Source organism: Heterocephalus glaber, unplaced genomic scaffold (genome assembly GCF_053883595.1).
Source record: "Heterocephalus glaber isolate CG9 unplaced genomic scaffold, H.glaber_assembly_v1.0 deba00001463, whole genome shotgun sequence".
In the NCBI taxonomy this organism is placed as follows: domain Eukaryota; kingdom Metazoa; phylum Chordata; class Mammalia; order Rodentia; family Bathyergidae; genus Heterocephalus; species Heterocephalus glaber.
In genome coordinates, this window is record NW_028258310.1 from 10,347,795 (window position 1) to 10,367,728 (window position 19,934).

The 19,934-nt window shown below is 54.1% G+C and overlaps 1 protein-coding gene across 3 annotated transcripts in view; it reads left to right on the forward strand.

Moving 5' to 3' along the window:
* The window catches only part of Pdgfrb (platelet derived growth factor receptor beta), a 36,928-nt gene extending 17,703 nt beyond the window's left edge, over nt 1-19,225 (forward strand). For 2 of the 3 annotated variants that reach the window (XM_021266204.2, XM_004854412.4), the window contains exons 5-23: nt 177-304; nt 404-578; nt 1,065-1,257; nt 1,897-2,012; nt 4,044-4,167; nt 4,724-4,935; nt 7,490-7,584; nt 8,483-8,615; nt 9,145-9,249; nt 9,566-9,676; nt 10,698-10,857; nt 11,803-11,963; nt 12,451-12,569; nt 12,768-12,890; nt 13,620-13,731; nt 14,110-14,209; nt 14,785-14,890; nt 15,794-16,026; nt 17,271-19,225. In XM_021266204.2, the coding sequence (XP_021121863.2) occupies nt 177-304; nt 404-578; nt 1,065-1,257; nt 1,897-2,012; nt 4,044-4,167; nt 4,724-4,935; nt 7,490-7,584; nt 8,483-8,615; nt 9,145-9,249; nt 9,566-9,676; nt 10,698-10,857; nt 11,803-11,963; nt 12,451-12,569; nt 12,768-12,890; nt 13,620-13,731; nt 14,110-14,209; nt 14,785-14,890; nt 15,794-16,026; nt 17,271-17,454 (2,690 nt within the window). In that variant the 3' untranslated portion in view covers nt 17,455-19,225. Of the gene's footprint in view, nt 1-174; nt 305-403; nt 579-1,064; nt 1,258-1,896; nt 2,013-4,043; nt 4,168-4,723; nt 4,936-7,489; nt 7,585-8,482; nt 8,616-9,144; nt 9,250-9,565; nt 9,677-10,697; nt 10,858-11,802; nt 11,964-12,450; nt 12,570-12,767; nt 12,891-13,619; nt 13,732-14,109; nt 14,210-14,784; nt 14,891-15,793; nt 16,027-17,270 lie in introns of all 3 variants that reach the window. The other variant, XM_087180594.1, reaches the window with a different exon arrangement.
* Nucleotides 19,226-19,934: the final 709 nt, after the last annotated feature.

The following is a 19,934-nucleotide window of genomic DNA, read 5'->3' on the forward strand; positions in this document are numbered from 1 at the left end:
GGCCTCAGTGCCAAGAATAGTAGTTGGCACATAGTAGGTACTCAAGAAATACTTGTTGAATGGTTGACTCTTCCACACCAGTCAACTCTTTCCTCTGTAAATCCTTATTCCATCTCTGAGAAGAAGTGCTGGTGCTTGCTGATTTCCCTGGTCTTAAGCCACTCTCTCCCCCACAGTGTCATCCATCAATGTCTCTGTGAATGCAGTACAGACTGTGGTCCGCCAGGGTGAGAACATCACTATCATGTGCATTGTGACGGGGAATGAGGTGGTCAACTTTGAGTGGATGTACCCCCGAAAGGAGGTAACGCCCGGCTGGGGGTGGAGGGGCCCAGGCAGGGATGGATATCTCAGCCTGCAGACCGCTCCTGATTTGGGGAACCTGCTCCACCTGTCCCTGCAGAGTGGACAGCAGGTCGAGTCGGTGACGGACTTCCTCCCCGACATGCCCAACCACATTCGCTCCATCCTGCACATCCAAGACGCCGAGCTGGGCGACTCAGGAACCTACATCTGCAACGTGTCTGAGAGTGTGAATGAGCACCGAGACGAGAAGGCTGTCAACGTCACAGTGGTCGGTGGGTGCCCTGGACACAACTCCCGGCCCAGTCTGAGCCCAGTCAGACCCTCGTACAGCCATGGGGCACAGGCAGCCAATTTCCTGTCCCACCCTACACTCTGTGGCAGCTTCCAGGCTTAACCCAAACCAAAGTGCAGAGCCAGCCTGACCCAACCTTAATCCCAGCCTGGACTTTCTGCCTAGCCTGAACCCTAGACCCAACCCATCCCAGGCTGTTGTGTTCCACAGCTGCAATACCGAACTAGAACAGAGAACTACAGTTCCAACCTCAAAATCAGCCCCACCACCAATATCTGCACCAAACTGGGACCTGCTCCAGATTGGCCCCCATTTTAACCCCATTTCCAGTGCTGCTTGGGCTCCTAAAGCCCAGGCCTTCAGTAGATGCCCCGTCTCCGGAAGCTCCGACCCCTGGAGGCGCTGCCTCATTGGTGGCTGCACTAGCCCTACCCCAGGCCTTGCCCCTGACCGCTTTACCTTGCAGAGAGAGGCTACGTGAGGCTGCTGCAAGGGCTGGGTGCAGTAGAAATTGCTGAGCTGCACCAGAGCCGGACACTGCAAGTGATGATCGAGGCTTACCCTCCGCCCACTGTCCTATGGTTCAAAGACAACCGCACCCTGGGTGACTCCAGTGTCGGCGAGATAGTCCTGTCCACACGCAATGTGTCCGAGACCCGGTAAGCAGCTGCTAGCCCGCTCCATTTTGGAAACTTTGCAGCTCCCTGGTAGCCCACGGCCTTCAGACACCCAACAAGCCTAGATTCACCTTTCCTGAGAGCCTACTACCTGCGAGGCACTGTGCCAAGCTTTAGGGCTGCTTCTGGGACTGGAGTAGACAGTTCCAGCCCTCCTAGTGTTTCTGCTCTAGTTGGAGAAACAGACATTGGTTAGGTGATCACTCAGACACCTAGTTATCTTTGTGATGAGTGAGGTCGGTAGGTGGCAGCCAAAAGAAAAAGGCCAATAACAGGGAGACAGGGTGCTGGGAGGGCCACTCATTGGCACCTATAGGATCCAATGGGGACTGTAACATGTTAGGATAAAGCTCTTCTGAAGGGCCTGAGATGGGAGTGGGGAACAGGGTTTCCTGCTCTGGGGCCCTCCCAAGCTTTGCTCTTGGCTTAGTGCTACTCCCTGTGGGTGGGGACTCAGGAGACAGGCTTTGAGTCCTGATTTCTGCTAACATCTGTGTGACCTTGGCAGGCCCCTTGCCTCCCCGGGCCTTGTTTTTCCTGTCTGCACAAGGAAGACTGGGAGGTCGGTAAGACTCCTTCCAACTCTGACTGATGGATCTCATGGCCTGCCCTGACTCCCAGGTATGTGTCGGAGCTGACGCTGGTTCGGGTGAAGGTGGCAGAGGCCGGCAGTTACACCATGCGGGCCTTCCATGAGGATGATGAGGACCAGCTCTCTTTCAAGCTGCAGGTCAATGGTGAGGATCACCTCCCTGCCCTCTTCCATTCTTGCCCTCCCTGCCCTATTCCTTCTCCTTTCCTACACTGCCCACCCACCCATAGGAGGAGCTGATAAAGAAGGAGGCTGGGTTTTAGGCCGCTGACCTGCTGAGTCTCTTCTCTGCCTCTATTTCTCTAGATGTAAAAAGAGGTCATGAGGCTAGACTGGAATTTCCAAAAGCCTTGGGCATTCACATACTGATGCCATGATTTTTTCTTCTCACATAACACTACTGAGTTGTGATTTTTTAAAAAATACAGCGAGGGCCAGGGATTTAGCTCAGGGGTTCCGCCACCCACCTCGAAAGTGCAAGGTCCTGAGTTCAATCCCCGGTACCAAAAAAAACAAAAACAAAAAACAGTGAATGTCAAACCTTTTCAAATAATTTATTACAGTAAAAGACACATTGCCATTAATCCCCCTCAAAATACTTCCCCTCACTTCAAAGACACTTATCCCATAGTTTTCCCACTTTATGACAAAGTTCTGGAAGTCTTCTTTCATGAGTGTTTTTTTTTTTTTTTTTGTACCAGGGATTGAACTCGGGTCCTTGCGCTGTGCAGCAGGTGGCGAAACTGCTGAGCTAAATCCCTTGCCCCTCATGAGTGTTTTTAACTGTGCTGTCATGGTCGCCTCAGTGTCCTGAATTGATTCAAAATGTTTACCTTTCATGGTCATTTTCACTTTGAGGAAGAGCCAGAAGTTGCACAGTGGCAGGTCCAGTGAATAAAGTAAATGAGGACACGCTGTTTTCACAAGCCTGCCTTTCTGTAGGATGGCAGCAGCATTCCCTTTATTTTTTATCACATACTTTAAAGACACTCATGAAAGAGCAATTCCAGAACTGCTTCAGAAAGAGGCAGGGATGATGGGATAAATGTGTTTGAGCCAGGGGAAAGTATTTTGAGGGAGATTAACAGCAGCATGTCTTTTACTATAACAATTTTTTTTAGTTAAACCCACACCATATTTTTGATCAGCCCTTGTATATTGTACTATTAATTCAATAGATATTTATTGAGCAACCACAATATATCAGTCTGTTCAGAGTTCTTGAGGCTCTGGCTTTGTGCAGCGTGGATCTTAATGGAGGGAGACAAATGTTAAACAGTAGGAGAGGAAACCTCAGTGAGTGATGCAAGGTGTAAGGTAACGATTATTGCCAGGGGCACAGGGTAGGGAGGATGGAGAGCGCTGGGCACAGGGAGTACTGAAGGCCGAACTCTGAAATATGGTAATCAGGGTTGGCCTTAGGGAGGATTTGACATCTGCACGAATGCCTGAAGAAGGTGAGGTCAGGTTGTTGGGTAAGTGGTCATCTGAGGAGAAGGCATTCCCGGCAGTGCAGAGCCCAGAGCAATGGGCAAAGTGCCTGGGTGGCCGAAGCTGGGAGAGTGAGAATGCGGGGGATGAGATCAGAGAAAAGATGGGTGGTGGGGTGGGAGGACAGATGCCTAGGTACTTTCTGACCTGGAACAGCTTTTGTTCTAGTGGGGCCCACTAGGAGCCACCTCTGCTGGGACCTGAGCATAGGAAGGACAACGTAATGGCTTAATGTTTTGTCAATTACCTTTCTAAAAATAAATTTATTTTGAAAGACAGAATTTAACCTCTCAACATAGATGGAAATTCAGCATCACATGTCATAAATATAAAGCAACCACTAAAATAAACTCAGAGAAAACAAAACAATGCTATTAAATTTTAGCCTCATAAGCTTGGCTGCCCAGAGCTCTGAGCTGGAGGCCTGTTCTGTCTTTGTTAAAAGGGAAGATTAGCAAGTCTCAGGTGTTAAAGATGGACTAGCACCCTGCTGAGGCTGTTCCTTTGAAGTACCCTGAAGGGAATCCATCACCTTTCACACTGTGATTCCTGGTATTTACTGTTCACCTGCCTCTGCGGCCCTCTTTATGAGGAGACTCTGGGCCAAGTCCTCCCAGAGGGCCTTTGCCAATGGTGACCACCTATCCCAACCTCTCCACTTCCTGACCTGTGCCTCTCTATTCAGTCCCTGTCCGAGTGCTGGAGCTGAGCGAGAGCCATCCTGCCAGTGGGGAGCAGACAGTCCGCTGTCGTGGGCGAGGCATGCCGCAGCCACATGTCACCTGGTTTACCTGCAGAGACCTCAAAAGGTGAGCAGACCCCGAGCCTTGGTCTCCCAGGGTACCCACTGCTGGCTACAAGGACCCAGTGAAGTTTATCTAGTCCAGCCCCCTCCTCTGAACACATTGCACCAGGATGGAGCCACAGCCTAAAAGACCAGTCCATAGTCGATTGGAGATTCTTGGCCTGACCTAAATTGTCCCTTACCTTGATTCCTGAGCTATCTTCAGCCCAGCACAGTGCAGGGTGGAGAGACCTCATCCACCCAGATGTTCTGTACCCCCGACAATGGCTGTTTGTAGTGTAGTGGATAGAAGCAGAGCTGAGTTCAGAGAGTGTGATTTAGGAGGTCAAATGAGCCAAGTGGATTTTGCAATCCAGGGCTCTCTATTCTGGAATGGGAGCGCCCTCTGCTGGTCAGTTAAAGGCTCACAGGAAGAACACGCCTGGTGGGGGGCGTCCCCGGAACCAGACTTGCTGTACTTCCCTCCACCACCGCTCCGTGGCGCTGCCTGCTTCTGCCCGTAGTTTCCCCATATGCAAAGGGAAGAGACTGCCAGCTGATCCCCCTGACTCTCCTGGCAGGTGTCCTCACGAGCTGCCGCCCACGCCTCTGGGGAACAGTTCGGAAGAGGAGAGCCATTTGGAAACCAACATGACATATTGGGCGGAGGAGCAGGAGTATGAGGTGGTGAGCACGCTGCGCCTGCGCCACGTGGACCAGCAACTGTCGGTGTTCTGCATGGTACACAACCTGCTGGGCCAGGACGTGCAGGAGGTCACCGTGGTGCCGCATTGTGAGTCCCCCGGCCTGGTGGCTCTGATGACCTCTTCTTGCTCTTGCCTTGCCATGCTGGGGACTCAGCCAGGGCACATACAGTGAACCAAGTCACCATGCCCGAGGGCACTCAGGAGCTTTGTGATCCGCCAGAATGTGTTCCTATGAACGTACACAACACAGTGGGCACACACACAAACACTACTGTATGAGTGTGGGCATGAGCAGCACTGTGTACTTGTATGCAGTGCATATAAACAGAATGCATGCTGTATGTTGTAAAACCTGAAAGTCGGCAGGTACAAAGGCTCCGTGTATAGATTTGTAAATGGTGTGCTGGAGAATGCCTAAACCCCAAACACATGAGTAAGGCTAGAATGTATGTCTGTAAGCACTTAAGCAGTCAGTGCCTGGCCATATGTGTAAACCACCAGAATATATTCCCATGAGCATGTTCAATCTCGAAACTTGTGTATCAGTGCACAGAATGTATACTTGCATACGTGCATGTGGAAGTACAGTCCCTATTCATGTGTACAAATGATGCATGTACAATTCTTGTGGATGTGTGTAAATTGGCCTAGTACATGTTTGTAGCCGTGTGACTGCAGCACATCCTCTGGAAAAGTATGCAAGCACAATCCCTGAACACATATGTGTGCAGTACAATGCATGCCTCTTAGTAGGTAGACATACACATGCAATTCTTACACATGTGAACAGTGTCTACCAGTGCCCAGGTGTGTTTGCCTGTCTACTTATCCATACCCCCGTGTGCTTGCATCTGTATGCATGTGCCTTGTTTATTCACCTGTTTCTTGTTTAGTATTTCTTTTTTTTTTTTGGTACCAGGGATGGAACTCGAGTCCTTCTGTTTGCAAGGCAGGTGGTGGAACCACTGAGCGAAATCCCTGGCTCTTGTTTAGTAAATAGTTACAGGGATCCAGCTTCTCATTGGCGTAAAGGCCAATAGTTTCCTTCCGTCTTGCCTGCCCTCCTAGGGCCTATGGTCCAGAAAAAGAGGAACTAGATAATCCTATTCAGGATCATCACTCTGGCGGGGGGGAAGCCCAGAGGGAGGAGGACCCCATGCCCAGCTGTAGGATTGAGGAAAGTGTCCTGGAAAAAGGAACCATTTGGTCAAAACCTGACTGATGACTAAGAGTTAGCCTGGTGAGGAATCATGTTCTAGTCAGAGGGAATGGCCTGGGCAAAAGCCCAGAGGCAAAGTGGGCTCTGAGAAATTCAACCTGGCAGGAGCATTTGTGTGGATTCAGGGCCTTTGGATGGATGACATAAGAGGGAAGGAAGTGGTAAGGAGGGGGGCTACTGAGCTCCACAGGTCATGTGAGGTGTTTTGTACACACGTGAATATGAAGGGATCTATGGGCTCGTTCGTGCCCTCAGCACACACACGTGCCTCCTGTCCTGGCCTTGTGGAAGATGAGCTTTTACAGATGCCTTCATGTCCCCCACCCTCCCACACATGCACACATGGTGGGCATCTGAGTGGACAGTGTGGCTGCCCTGATATGCAGACCAGTTCTGAGCAGAGGCAGAAGCAAAGCTGCCATGTGGCCCCTGAGGAGCTGCCATGCGCCAGTGCTCAGGACACTGTGGGGCTGGGTGAAAGCTCCTCTTCACTCAGAGGACTCCCGAGAGGATGCAAGTTTCCTTCCCAGGACTGGGATGTGTCACTGGTAGGGAGAAAGAACAGGAGTGATGACAATCTGTGACCCTAAGTGGGGGGGGGGGGGTGAGGCTGGACAGGGATCCCTGGGGAGCAGAAAAGGGCAGGGAAGGAACAGAGTGGGTGGAAACAAGTTCCCAGGGGACCATGAGGGTGGCCAGTGGAACAGGGCAGGGAAAATGAGGTTCTGCCAGGGTTTGCTGGGGGTGAGTGTGCAGCTAAGAGGTGGAAGTCTTGGGGCCGAGGAGCCAGAGGGCTTGGGGGTCCAATGAACCTTACATGCTTACCCCAGTGTTGTGGCGGCTACACTTCATAACTACCACCCCTACCCCCACCCCAGCTGTGCCAGGGGTGGAGCCCAAGAGGAACAGGCTCCTTTTTTGAGTCTGGATTCATCAGGCCATGGGAGCTCAGTATATGGCTCCCTCAGAGGTGGCCACTTGGCCAGGTGTGAACCCAGAGCTTTGACCTAGCTGTGACAGCCCTGACATGGCCAGGGTTCAGAGGAGATGTGAGCTCAGCCTGGCCTTCAGGGGCTCATGGTCTCATGGGAGGCCCAGACAGTGGACAGGAACTCAGAGAATGACTCTACTCCCAGCTATGGCAGAAAGGCTGGCCTCACTCTGGCAAGACTTAAGACATGTGGAAGCCTGCAGTGATCTGAGTGGGGGTAGTTACTAAAGGTGCATGAATTTATAGGAGAGGCCAAAGGTGTGGCCCATTGCAAGATGTTGAGGGTCTCACACCAGTTGCTGTTGGAGAGGTGGGGGCTTCTGTGCGGACAGGATGGTTCCAGAGGGATATGCGAAGCCCCTAGTGAAATGTGGGAGAGCAGCTGCCTGAGCCCTGTTTGGTTAAGGCCTGCTTTGGTCTCTGTTTCCAGCCCTGCCCTTCAAGGTGGTGGTGATCTCAGCCATACTGGCCTTGGTGGTTCTCACCATCATCTCCCTCATCATCCTCATCATACTCTGGCAGAAGGTAAGTGCCCCCTGCTCTAGTGGCTGGAGGTTAGTGCCCATTTATTTGGACGGACCCCTCTGGCCTCTGTAGATGCCACATGATCTGGTCACATGAGGGGCCCACCAGGGAGCTGAGATGGAAACTTAGGTAGAGTGACACTGGGTCTCTGAGTTCCCTCCACTCTCAGCAACCTGGGCTGACATGGGCCTGCAGTGTCCTCTGACATCCTAGCCCTACTTGTCCCAGTCACAGGGCATGGCACCTTGGGGATGGACCATGTGGCTTCCAAGGATTCCCAGCTCCTACCATGGAGGCTCCTGAATCTACAGAAATGCATTCTGGGCCTATTCAACTGTAATGTCAGTCTTCTGTTGTGAGATTTTGCCATTCTATGATTCTAACAGTAAAAATTCCTTAAATAGGTTTGCAGTACCCCATGATTCTATTATTTTTAGATTCTAATCCTATGATTTCAACATCCTAAGATTTCAGCATCAAAGGTTATGTCCTTCTGAGAGTCCCATGGTGACTGACCCAGTGTGGGGATCGCCACCTCCTATCCTTTTCCAGGGCTTCCCATTCCTCTGCTTCCACCAGAGGAGCAGCTGAAGCTCTGAGAGAAGCTGGTGTGGAGGTTCCCATGAGCCAGGCCTACAGCCATCAGCTGCTCCTCAGCCCGCCAAGGCTTGACAGCTCCTTTACTCCCCTCTCCTCACACTGGAGCTTCTTGGTGCTTTTCCCTCTGAGCCCGTGAAGGCCTTGGCTCAGTTGGCAACTTGCTATGTGACTTCAGATATGTCCCTGCCCCTCTCTGGGTCTCCAGGTCTACTGGCCCATGTGTCCTATCAGAGACTGGAAGTGGTGGGCTCAAGGCCACAGACCCCTGTGCTGATCTCTTGCTGTCTGGGTCCTGCAGAAACCACGCTATGAAATCCGATGGAAGGTGATCGAGTCTGTGAGTTCCGATGGCCACGAGTACATCTACGTAGACCCGGTGCAGCTGCCCTATGACTCCACGTGGGAGCTGCCTCGGGACCAGCTTGTGCTCGGTCAGTGCTCACGCAGGAATTTGGCAATTACCAGGGGTCTGTGCCAGCTTGGCCATGACTAGCTGTGAGCCCTAAGGCTGGCGTCTTGCCTCCTCTGGCCCTCAGTCTCCCCCTCTGTGCCAGAGGACCAGACGCCCCCCAGGGACTGTCCAACATTGAAGTCTAGTGATCCTGAGACTAAGATGTGATCCCTTTGTGTTGAGGGGAAAATTACCAAGGGGGACTGAGTGCCAGCCCGTGCTTAGTCTGGCTGGGGAGGGTGAGGGGTGCAGAGGAGCTGTGCTTCCCTGGGGAAGGGGAACGGCTTCCAGGGACTCAAAATGGAGACTCAGGCAGGCCTTGGATGAGACCCCAGGAAGGACCTGGAAGCCTTGTGGTTGTAGGAGGCCCTTGTGGGGAGCACCTTAAGTCCAGGGTGGTCTGAGGGGTAGGTAGGTTGACCTAGAGTGGCTGTTCCTCAGCCCTGGGTTGGAAAGGTGGGGTGCAGCTCTTTGGTGGGCCAGGAACTGAGAGATTTTCTCCATCTCAGGACGCACGCTCGGCTCCGGGGCCTTTGGGCAGGTGGTGGAGGCCACAGCTCATGGCCTGGGTCATTCACAGAGCACCATGAAAGTGGCCGTCAAGATGCTGAAATGTGTGTCTCGGGCACCCCCCATGTTTCCTCACACCTAGACCCCGCCTTTCCCCACCCCTCCCTCCCTGCATGAGTGCCCTCTCTGCATCAGCCTGCTCTGGTGCACTGGGCACGAGAAAGGCAGTGGTGTTTGGAGCAGGGCTCTCCGCCTTGGCCTCCTGCCTTCCTCCCAGCCTCTTTCTCTGCCCAGAGGGTGGGTCCTCGCTGCCCTTGGCCTCCTGAGTCTTGCATCAGAGGGGTGGAGAGAGGGGCCAGACAGGCTCAGGTGGGTCCTCTGCCAGGTGACTGCCCTGGCCTGAGCCCCCTTTCCCCTCAGCCACAGCCCGTAGCAGTGAGAAGCAAGCCCTCATGTCGGAGCTGAAGATCATGAGTCACCTTGGGCCCCACCTGAACGTGGTCAACCTGCTGGGGGCCTGCACCAAAGGAGGTACCAACCACACGCAGAGGGCTCTGGGATGGTGCCCGGCTGCCGAGGCCTGGCCTCTCCTGTCCCTTCCTCAGTCCAGGATAGCGGGACACCCCAGCTGGAGGGGTCACACCCCTCCTCCTATCCAGCACCCTCACCTTTCAGTTCCAGATGGGTGTGAGATTTATCAAATCTCAGCCTTGCAACACCTTCTTGGCTGAAGGACTCTTCATGCCACCAGTCCCAGTGGGTTCCAAATCAAAGTGTTTTCAGACATTTCTTTAAATTTCACAGTACACTTTGAAAACCATAATGAGTAACAGTTAATATGACACTGAGATGAGCCATGTACCTCCCTGAGAGACCTCCAGTGTGGTACCTGGGAGCTGCTTTTGTTCTGATCACAGAAGAAAGTTGTTTTCTCCAGCTGTATTTATTTGAAGCTCCGATTGCAAGTTGGGATGAAAAAAATGTAATTGCCATTTGCAGTTGTGAGATTTGGGATTTTCCTCAGCATTGTGCAACCAAATTAAAATACAGAAGTTCACTGCATACATAGACCAATTCACGTCTGCAGTGATCACCCATTTCACAAGTTACGTTTTCATCAGTTTCTTCAAGCTCCCACTAGTTGATTTTAAATAAATGCATTGAATTTGAATATAACCAGTAAATTGAAAGTATATACTTACCTTCACGTGCTTCAGCATAAGCTTTAGTTTGAAAACTCATTCCTAACACCCGACACTGTGTTTGCCACATGCCACACGGAAAAAGGCAGCATCTCATTAGGCCTCCCAACAGTCTGCTGCATGGATGTCACTAGCCAACTTTACAGATGGGGAAAGGAAGGCCCAGGGAGACTAAGCCCTGTGCTCACACTTACAGACACAGGAGAGAACCCAGGTTTGCAGAGTGCCAACTCTCTTAGCTATCATGCCAACCACCTGTCCCACATCTGGCCTATTCAGGGCCCCTAGCCATAGTGGGAAGCCTGTGGCCAAGCCACCCCAGGGACTATCCTGAGCCTGTGCCTCCACAGGACCCATCTACATCATCACCGAGTACTGCCGCTACGGCGACCTGGTGGACTACTTGCACCGCAATAAGCACACCTTCCTGCAGCACCACTTGGACAAGCGACGCCCAGCCAGCATTGAGCTGTACAGCAATGCCTTGCCAGTGGGGTTCTCCTTGCCCAGGTACCCAGAGGCTGGGCAGCACCTGCAGAGCACCTGTGCAGCCCTCCCTTGTCTAATAGAGGAAGTAGGGGATGTCGCGTGTGCAGTCTCTCTGGAGCCGGGGCTGTTTTCCAAGCCGGTCCGCCCTAGACCAGGCAACAGTAGTGAAGGTAGCAGTGGGATCCCAGCGTGCCAGGCCCTGTACTAAGCCCTCTGCAGATGTTGACCCCCTTGAACCTGGACAGCATTCCTGTGTCATGGGTCTTGCTCTCTTGCCCCAGCAACACCATGGGCAGAGGCAGTGGTGAGGAAGATGTGCTGTCCAACTCGCACTGCTGCATGCTCTGCTTCCCACTGCAGCCTCTCCAGCACCTCACAGACAACTCAACTCCTGATTCTATCTTTTCCACAAATTTCTAAGTTCTTTTGCTGATTATAAAAGCAAAAACAAGAATACTTTTGGAAAAGTGCACAAAAGACATTAAAATTCAGCCCCAATCCTTCCCAACATTCTGACCAGCTTCCTACCCATAGAGATACTTGTGTGTAGCCCCACAGCTCCTTGGGGAGCTGAAGCTGTGGGCAGAGGTGTTAAGACCATCCCTGGGTCCACCCTGAGTAGTGGCTGGGCACTTAGGGCATTCTGGGTTTGCTGGAGAGGCCCCAGAAAGATGCCTCTGTACACGCCCATCTTGTGACCCTTTCCCAGGCACAGTAATCGCTTCTGGGTGTGAGCTCTCTGAGGACACTTACTGGTCTCATGTCATCTTGGCTGTCCCAGTGCCTAGTGCAGGACTACACAGTTTAGTTGGAAGGGCTCCATCTGTCATTCAGGTGATGACAGATGAAGGGTGATGAGAGAGTAAGAGAAGAAATCCCTGAATCCCTCAGACTCCTGAGCAAGGGGAAGCAGGGGAAGGGAAGAGAAAGCCATGACCTTCCCTGTTATGTTCCTCTTACCCCCAGCCCCGTGTCCTTGAGTGGGGAGAGTGATGGTGGCTACATGGACATGAGCAAGGATGAGTCAGTGGACTACGTGCCCATGCTGGACATGAAAGGAGACATCAAATACGCAGACATTGAGTCCTCCAACTACATGGCTCCTTATGATAACTACGTCCCCTCTGGTGGGTGGACACAGTTCCCTCACACCTGTGCAGGCTTGCACCTATTCGGATGCATTCTTTCCAAAGCCCTTCCCACACCCTGCCTTGCAGCAGGCCTGCGAGGAAGGTGGCCTTGTGCCTGTGTCCTAGGTGTGGAAATGGAGTAGCTATATGCCCAAAGCATGGTAGAACCTCAGTATGAACCCTTGTTTGAGTAACCAGGAGCAGGATCTGCAGGGATGGGGAGAGCCGGGGTAAGGTGTGGGGAAAACCTGACCTCCTGAGCCTGGAGGAAAAGTGATCAGCTCCAAGCAGGCCCCTGCCTGGTCCAGTGTCCCTGAGAACAAACAGGCAAAGCTAAGCTGCTGGCCTCGGGCTAATGCTGGAGGCTTTGTGGAGGATCAGAAGTCACCTGTTTTGGACATTCAGTCTCCTACAAACCAAAAGACAGGGGTCCTATGGAGCACACAGGTATGCAGGTGACACTTGACCCTTCGCTTTCTCCTAGCCCCTGAGAGGACTTATCGAGCAACTCTGATCAATGAGTCCCCGTTGCTTAGCTACACAGACCTCGTGGGCTTCAGCTACCAGGTGGCAAATGGCATGGAGTTCCTGGCCTCCAAGAATGTACGTGTGGTCACAGTGGGGCAGAGTGGGGCTGTGGGGAGGTATGTCACCCTACCAGCCAGAGGCTGGTACACAGTACACAGTCCCTTCTGGTGGGCAGGGACAGTGACCCTCACACCTGGGCATCCATGCGTTTTCCCCAAAGCCCTCCCCTCACAATTGCCCCTGAGGTCTTAGCTCCCATCTCTCCCAACCCAGTGTGTCCACCGAGACCTGGCAGCCAGGAATGTGCTCATCTGCGAAGGCAAGCTAGTCAAGATCTGTGACTTTGGGCTGGCTCGAGACATCATGCGAGACTCGAACTACATCTCCAAAGGCAGCGTGAGTACCTTCCTTGGCCCCATGGGGTTGTCAGCCTGTGCCTCTGACTCAGAACAGGTTCCTTCCTGATGAGCATGGCTGCAGTTCCTAGGGGACCAGCTCAGGGCCCCTCTTGGCCTGTTCTGCCCAGCAGAGATGGTCACTGCCTGCCCAGCTGTGTGCAGGGATGGGACCTATCTGTGCTGGAGAGGAAACAGGCAGACGCTCAGTTACAGCAGGGCTGAGAGGCCAGTTGCAATGGGCTCGGGGATGGGTGTGAAGGGGCTCAGGACACATCTGTTATCCCAGGGTGGCGGGCGGAGGAAGAAGCCCAGGTGACATGGTAAGACAGATGACCCGGTCACAGGCAGTGGTTGGAATTGGTTTGGTTAAATGTGACCATCTGCCTCCCACTCCTCTCCCCTCTGTCCTTCCAGACAACCCAGAGGTGGAGGACTCCAGACCCCTGGAGATTGAAGGCAGCCAGGAAGAGAGTGGGGGGTGCCTTGCCCCTGGGTCCCCATGTCTCTACTCAGACCTGTGACTTTTCTCAGGGATGGGGCTGTGTGTCTGTTGTAGTGAGAGGAAATGGCATCCTGGTGCTCTGACAGGAATGGTGTGGACCTGGGGCTGTGTGCAGAGACACCGGGAATGGGACTGGGGAGTCAGCTGTGGCGGGAGCTGCTGAGCCTCCTTCTCCCATCCGGGGCAGAGTGGGGCTGGACACTCAGTGCTGTGGTGTCCCTGCAGACCTTCCTGCCTCTGAAGTGGATGGCCCCGGAGAGCATCTTCAACAGCCTCTACACCACCCTGAGTGATGTGTGGTCCTTTGGCATCCTCCTCTGGGAGATCTTCACGCTGGGTTCGTGCTTCTTCCCCAGCCTCAGTCACATGGCATGGCATCTACCTTCCCATGCCTACCCCTTGCCTGACAGGGCTGTGGACATGGGTCAGGGCCTCTGGCGCACGTCCCAGCTCTGCTACTTTCTCCCTGCTGTGACTTGGGCAGGTCCTGGTCCTCTCTGGGTGTCTATGGCTGAGTTGGCTCTGGTGCTGTCTATTTGGGGGAACATTGCTGTCTCTGCCAGTGCCCAGGAAGGATCCCACATTTCCCAGTGCCAGGGCACCACACCCTCACCCATCCCAGGACCTCATGCCTCCCCTGTCCTGTAGAAGAGGGCACCCTGCCTCTTTTCCATGACTCTAAGCCTGTGTATTGCTTGTCTCTGCCCTCCAACAGGTGGCACACCTTACCCAGAGCTGCCCATGAACGAGCAGTTCTACAATGCCATCAAGCGGGGCTACCGCATGGCCCAGCCTGCTCATGCCGCCGATGAGATGTGAGTGGAACCTGTGCATCAGAAGGGCACTGCGGGTGCAGATGGTGGATATGCAGTGCTACTGGCCTAGCCCAGAAAGAGAGCTTGATTTGCTCAGAGATCTGGAGAAGTTCAGCTGGAACTGGCTCTAGGTGTTCAGGAGGTTTCATCAGGATCTCTGGAGCATGCCCTGGGCTCTTGCTTTCCCCCGTTTCAAGCTGGTGCTGCCTACCTGGCTGCCAACAGTGCCTGCTTTACATCTCACTATTGGCACTGTGCTTTCAGCCAATGTCCCAGAGCTGAACTTCAAGGGCTCTGGGAGTCCCAGGCCGTCAGAACCGGCCACTGAGCTGAGGGGGTGAAAACCCCTCTCGACCACACCCAGCTCATTTTCTCATCAAGGTGGTGGGCGCTGGGAGGGCTGCCCAAGGTGGCAGCCAGAGGTGACAATGTGAAAACAGTGCCATCCGCCACTCCTCCCTGACTCCTTCCCCTTGTTCACCTTGTTCTGAGGGCGGTGGCCCCCAGATCCCCCAGCATCCCCAGCACCCTGGCATCCTGAGACAGAGGCCCTGACCCTCTCTGCCCCTCCCCAGCTATGAGATCATGCAGAAGTGCTGGGAAGAGAAGTTTGAGATTCGGCCTCCCTTCTCCCAGCTGGTGCTGCTTCTGGAGAGACTGCTGGGTGAGGGTTACAAAAAGGTATGTCGAGACAGGGTGGGAGCAGAGAGTTCTGGTACAAAAGCCAGGCCCCTAGCACCAGGGTGTGTGTGATATGCTGGTATTGGAAGGAAGTGCTCTGCCCACTCTGGGCTTCAGTTTCGTCATGGTACTGGGAAGAGATGCGCTGGAGCTGTGAGTCTGACTTACTCTAGCAGCACAGAGACCTGGATGCTGATTGAGTTGACGCAGAGCACAGGCGCTGCAGCCCAATCTGTCCCCAGACCTCTGCACCCGTGCTCGGTCCTTAGGGTTCTTTTGGGTGAGTGAACAACCCCAGGCTGCATGAGCTCTGGTGCCTGACACAGACATCTTCACAGCCTTCTGTGGCCAGTGGGGCCCACAGAGCTCTCAACCCCTGTCCTGCGGGTGACAGCAGGCAGGGAGAGGGGATGCCCAGCCCCTTGGGCACAGGCATGGCCTGTGCCTAGCTTCACTTCTCCCCTCTCTTCCCCAGGAGGGTCCTTGGGGAGTGACATGGAGAAGAGTCATCATAGCATCATTTCATAACAAGGGACACTGAGGCCCCAAGGGAGGGGGCTGAGGCAGGAGGAGAGCAGGGAAGGGTCTCTCAACGGTAGAGCACTAACCTAGCATGGGTCCTGGCTCTGATCCTGAGCCCTGCAAAAATAAAGATGAAGTCAGGGAAGAGTTAGGGTCATGATGCTGGTCATGAACTGCCCCTCTCTTGGCGATCCTGAGCTCACCTGGTCTGTGAGGTACCAGGTGGGCAGGCAGCTCAGCTGTGTGGCTTTGGGTAAAACTTCTCCCCCTCTGAGCACCAGCTGCCTCTTTGCCCAGCATGGGAAGGGCTGGGTTGGTGATCCCTAAGCCATTGCCCATCTGACCATCATGTTTCTCCGGTGCTCCCTGCCCCTCGAGCAGAAGTACCAGCAGGTTGACGAGGAGTTTCTGAGGAGCGACCACCCAGCCATCCTTCGGTCCCAAGCTCGCTTGCCTGGGTTCCATGGCCTCCGGTCTCCCCTGGACACCAGCTCTGTCCTCTACACTGCTGTACAGCCCAACGAGGGTGACAATGACTACATCATCCCCCTGCCTGACCCCAAACCCGAGGTTGCTGAGGAGGGCCCGCTGGAGGGATCCCCCAGCATTGCCAGGTAACCACGCTGGCCCAGGGCGTGTGTGTGTGTGTGTGTGTGTGTGAGAGAGAGAGAGAGAGAGAGCGTGTACATCTGTGTGCGTGTGTCAGGCTTGCCTCTGAAGTAAGTGACCTCCGGGGACCGCTTGTTCTTGCCAGTGAGCAGAAGGGACCCCACTCTACCTTTGGTGCCCTGTAGTTGGAAGGGCAGGCTGGGAAGAGGGATAGTCTGGGACCTATTTGCAAGGTGCTCTTGCTTTCCAGGGAGTTTGCCCAGGCGGTTTTTCCTGTCCCTCTCCAGGCTCTGTCCTAACCCCAAGGAGAAGGACGAGACCTACTTAGCTCCCAGCACTCAGTGGTCAGTGTGGGGTCACGGCCAGCTTTAGGCCTGTGCTGTGTTCTGAGCACCATGCCTGGATGGCCCTGGGAGCCTGACTGTAGGAGGCAGAGGTGCCTAGGAGTTCAGGCCAGGATCGGAACTAGGAAGGAGGATCATGGCTTCTGCATGCCTTGGGGTGTGCTAGAGTCATGCTGTGCAGAGCTTTGGAGGAGACACAGCCAGTGCCAGACTCAGTATTCAGATGGACCTCCCTCGGCTGGAGAAAGTGGCTTCCTCTGAGGCCACAGCCACCCCCAAACAAGATCCAGCCCAAGGTGAAGGGGCAGGAGCCCCAGGCTGGATTCTAGCTCCAGCTCTGCCTCTGAGACCTGGGCAGAGTCCTCCTCTGTGGGCCTCAGTTTCCCCATAGGTACTAGTGGTGTATGTAGGTCTTAGTGTGGCCCTGAAGGCTCTCTGCTCTGATGTGGATGAGGTGAACGTCACAAGGCCATAGGTACAGAGGGTTCAGCTCAGAGTTCCAGAAGCTCGGCCCTGTTTTGGGTCCTCAGGTGAGCTGCTTTATCTCTCTGAACCTTGGTTCCCTTTTCTGTAAAGTGTAAGCAGTAAATGCACTTTTATTAGGGACGTATAGTGAGGATTAAGTAAGATAATATCTTTAAAATGCAGAGGATAGAGACATTGGGGTTGAGAAATGAACTATGGAGGCCTCAGGACCTGCTCCGAAGTCCCAGCTCCTGCACCCCCTGCTGAGGGATGTGGCAGTGGCACAGTCTCTTTGAGCTGCACTTTCTCATTGTGCAGGCCTTGCACAGTCTTTACAAGGATTGAATGAGTGGATGTGTGTAGACATAGAAAGCTCTTACTTAATGGTGATTTCATTGTACTGTGGATCCCCCAACCTCTCACTTACCTCTTTCCTCTAGCTCCACCCTGCATGAAGCCAACACTTCCTCTACCATCTCCTGTGATAGCCCCCTGGACCCGCAAGAGGAACCAGAGCCAGAGCCAGAGCCCGAGCCCCAGGTGGAGCCAGAGCCGGAGCTGGAGCAGCCTCAAAATTCAGGCTGCCCCGGGCCCCAGGTCGAAGTGGAGGACAGCTTCCTGTAGGGGCTGGCCCCGCCTTGACTGCCTGAAGCTGCCCCCGCCCCAGCATCTTGCCCCTCCTGGCTCAGCCTGGGCTCCTGTCACTATGCTGCAGCTGCCAGCTGTGCCCCTGTGGAAGGCTTCTGTCCCGACATGCTGTGCTCCAAACCCCGGGGCCGGCTTATGGGGCAAGAAAACTGTGTGGACCATGTCCAGGCTCTGTTTCTGGGGAGGTCATGTGACTCTGAGCCAGGGTTCCCCTGAGGACTCAGTTTCCCCAAATGTAAATGAGGTGTCAGACTTGGTAATCTGCAGTCTGTGTGGGATGCTCCCTCAGTGACAGTGAGGGTGTTGGAATCCCTGGGGAGGTTCTTGGGTGAATGGGTGGCACATTCCTATCTTTCTGATCAGCTAGCTCTGATCTACCTAAGAACTGGGGAAGGAACCCTGGCATCCTGGCTTCTGGCTGAGCTGGGCCTACCTTGGACAGTGCTGCATCACCCAGAAGCTACTTCTCTCGATGCTACTCTGCTTTCCCAGGCCCAAGGTGGTTTGGGGCCAATGTGCTTAATTAGTGCTCTTATTGAGTGCTGAGGGCTGAGCCAAATAGGGGCACCCTGGCCTGGAGCCCCTGCCCAGAACATGTGGGGCAAACCTGGCTACAGGAGTTCCCATGTCTTCCAGGCCCCATTGGTCCTGTGGCTTTCCTCATCACCTTCAGTCTTAATCCATCCACCAGTCTGCATCGGTGACGACTGTGTTGGCAGGCCAGCGTGGAGTGTCCACATGCGTGCCTGTGTGCACCAATAGGTGGCCCTAACTCTGCACTGGACCTTCTATGATACCTTGGAGGAATCCCTTGCCCTCTCTGGGCCCTGGTTTCCCCCTTGTATAATGAGTTGGACTCATTAACTCTGAGTGCTGTGTCAACACTAATGTTCTAGAATATTCCAGGGGGTTACACTTGTCCAGATGAAGCAAGGCCAAGTACCCCACAGCCAGCTGGGCTCTGAGGAGATTCCAGACCACATGTCATGCTTCAGCAATTCAGGAATGGCACCCCTTCCTCAGCCCGCTAGTGCAGCAGCCCAGACCTTGACTTGGCTTGGGAGCCAGTGTCCTGGAAAGCCCCCAGCAGCTGTCCCAGGAACAAGGGCACCATGAGACCCCTTTCAGCACCCACAGTGAACTCTGAAGCTATCCTGGGCAAGGTGGGACAGAGAGGGGAAATCAGATCACCTTGTGCAGCCCACCACTGCCGTGGAGGTATGTGCCACAGATGTGATGAAGGGTGAGAGCAATTACATCCTGTAAGGCTTAGGATGGGTACCTCAGCACAGGAACATGAGGAGTGGATACTGGGGGGTTCCCTTCTCAACTGCCAGCTGCCCTGCCCTTGAGGCAGTACCTCATGGGAATAGTTTTTCCCAGGTCTAGCAGACACCTTCTTGACCTGAAATGAGTGGACACTGGAGGTGCCGGGCAACTGAGGAATGTGGCCATGATGGGCCAGGAGGAGGAGGGCTGGGGAGGGTGGGAGAAGCTCTGTTTCTGGCACTAGTGCCCCGTGCTGGCTGGCATCTCCCAGCCCCAGAGCCCCACAGCCTGGCTGGAGGAGGGGGAGCAGGTTCTCACTACGGTACCAAAGATAGAATCACCTAGGATTACGAGTATTTTTAGGGCTCACGTTAACTCACATTTATACATCAGAAGTGCTATTTTGTATGCTGTTAAGTTTTCCTATCTGTGTACTTTTTTAAGGGAAAGATTTTAATATTAAACCTGGTGCTTTTCACTCCAGACTCTGTGGTCTTTCCTCGGGTTTGGGTTCCTGTGCCTGGGGGTGGTGGGTGTGGAGTGGACCAGATAGACCTGTGTCCCAGACACAGGTCCTTCAGCACTGAGTCTCATTCACTGTACTGGGCTTGGGTGGGACAGAGTGGGGCTGGCAGGACTGGCCAGAGGCTCTGTGCTGCCTCTGTGCTCCCTCCTGCCACCCGTACCCCACCTGACCATGTGCTTTGGCTTTGGCTGCTAAGCTGGGTCACCCTCCCTACTGGCCCCTCCTCTGCCCACGGGCCAGGCTGAGGCTGGTGTGGCTTGTGAGAGGCGCCTGCCAGAGCCCGGATTCCAAGTCCAGGTGAGTCATGGTCAGGACCCAGGTAGAAACAGGACAGACAGTACCCAAGTGTGCCACAGAATGAGAAGTGAGGAGAAGTAGAGGAGAGCGAAGAGGAAGAGGAACGGAGGAAGGGGAAGGATTTGTGGCTTGGTTGAGGCCAGAGGAGGGATGGGGAGCCAGGCTGTGGTTCTGAGGGCAGAGTCCAGCTAGGCTGGACAGGGTTGCAGATCCAGAAGGCCCCAGACTCCTAGGAGACTGCTGCAACAGCTCAGGGGTGGTGGAGCTGGCATGAGGTGGGCATCCGGTCCCCACTGGCAAGGCTGGTACTGACCATAGACTGCCCTGCTAAACCCAGCCTGTGGGACACTGGACTAGGGACGGT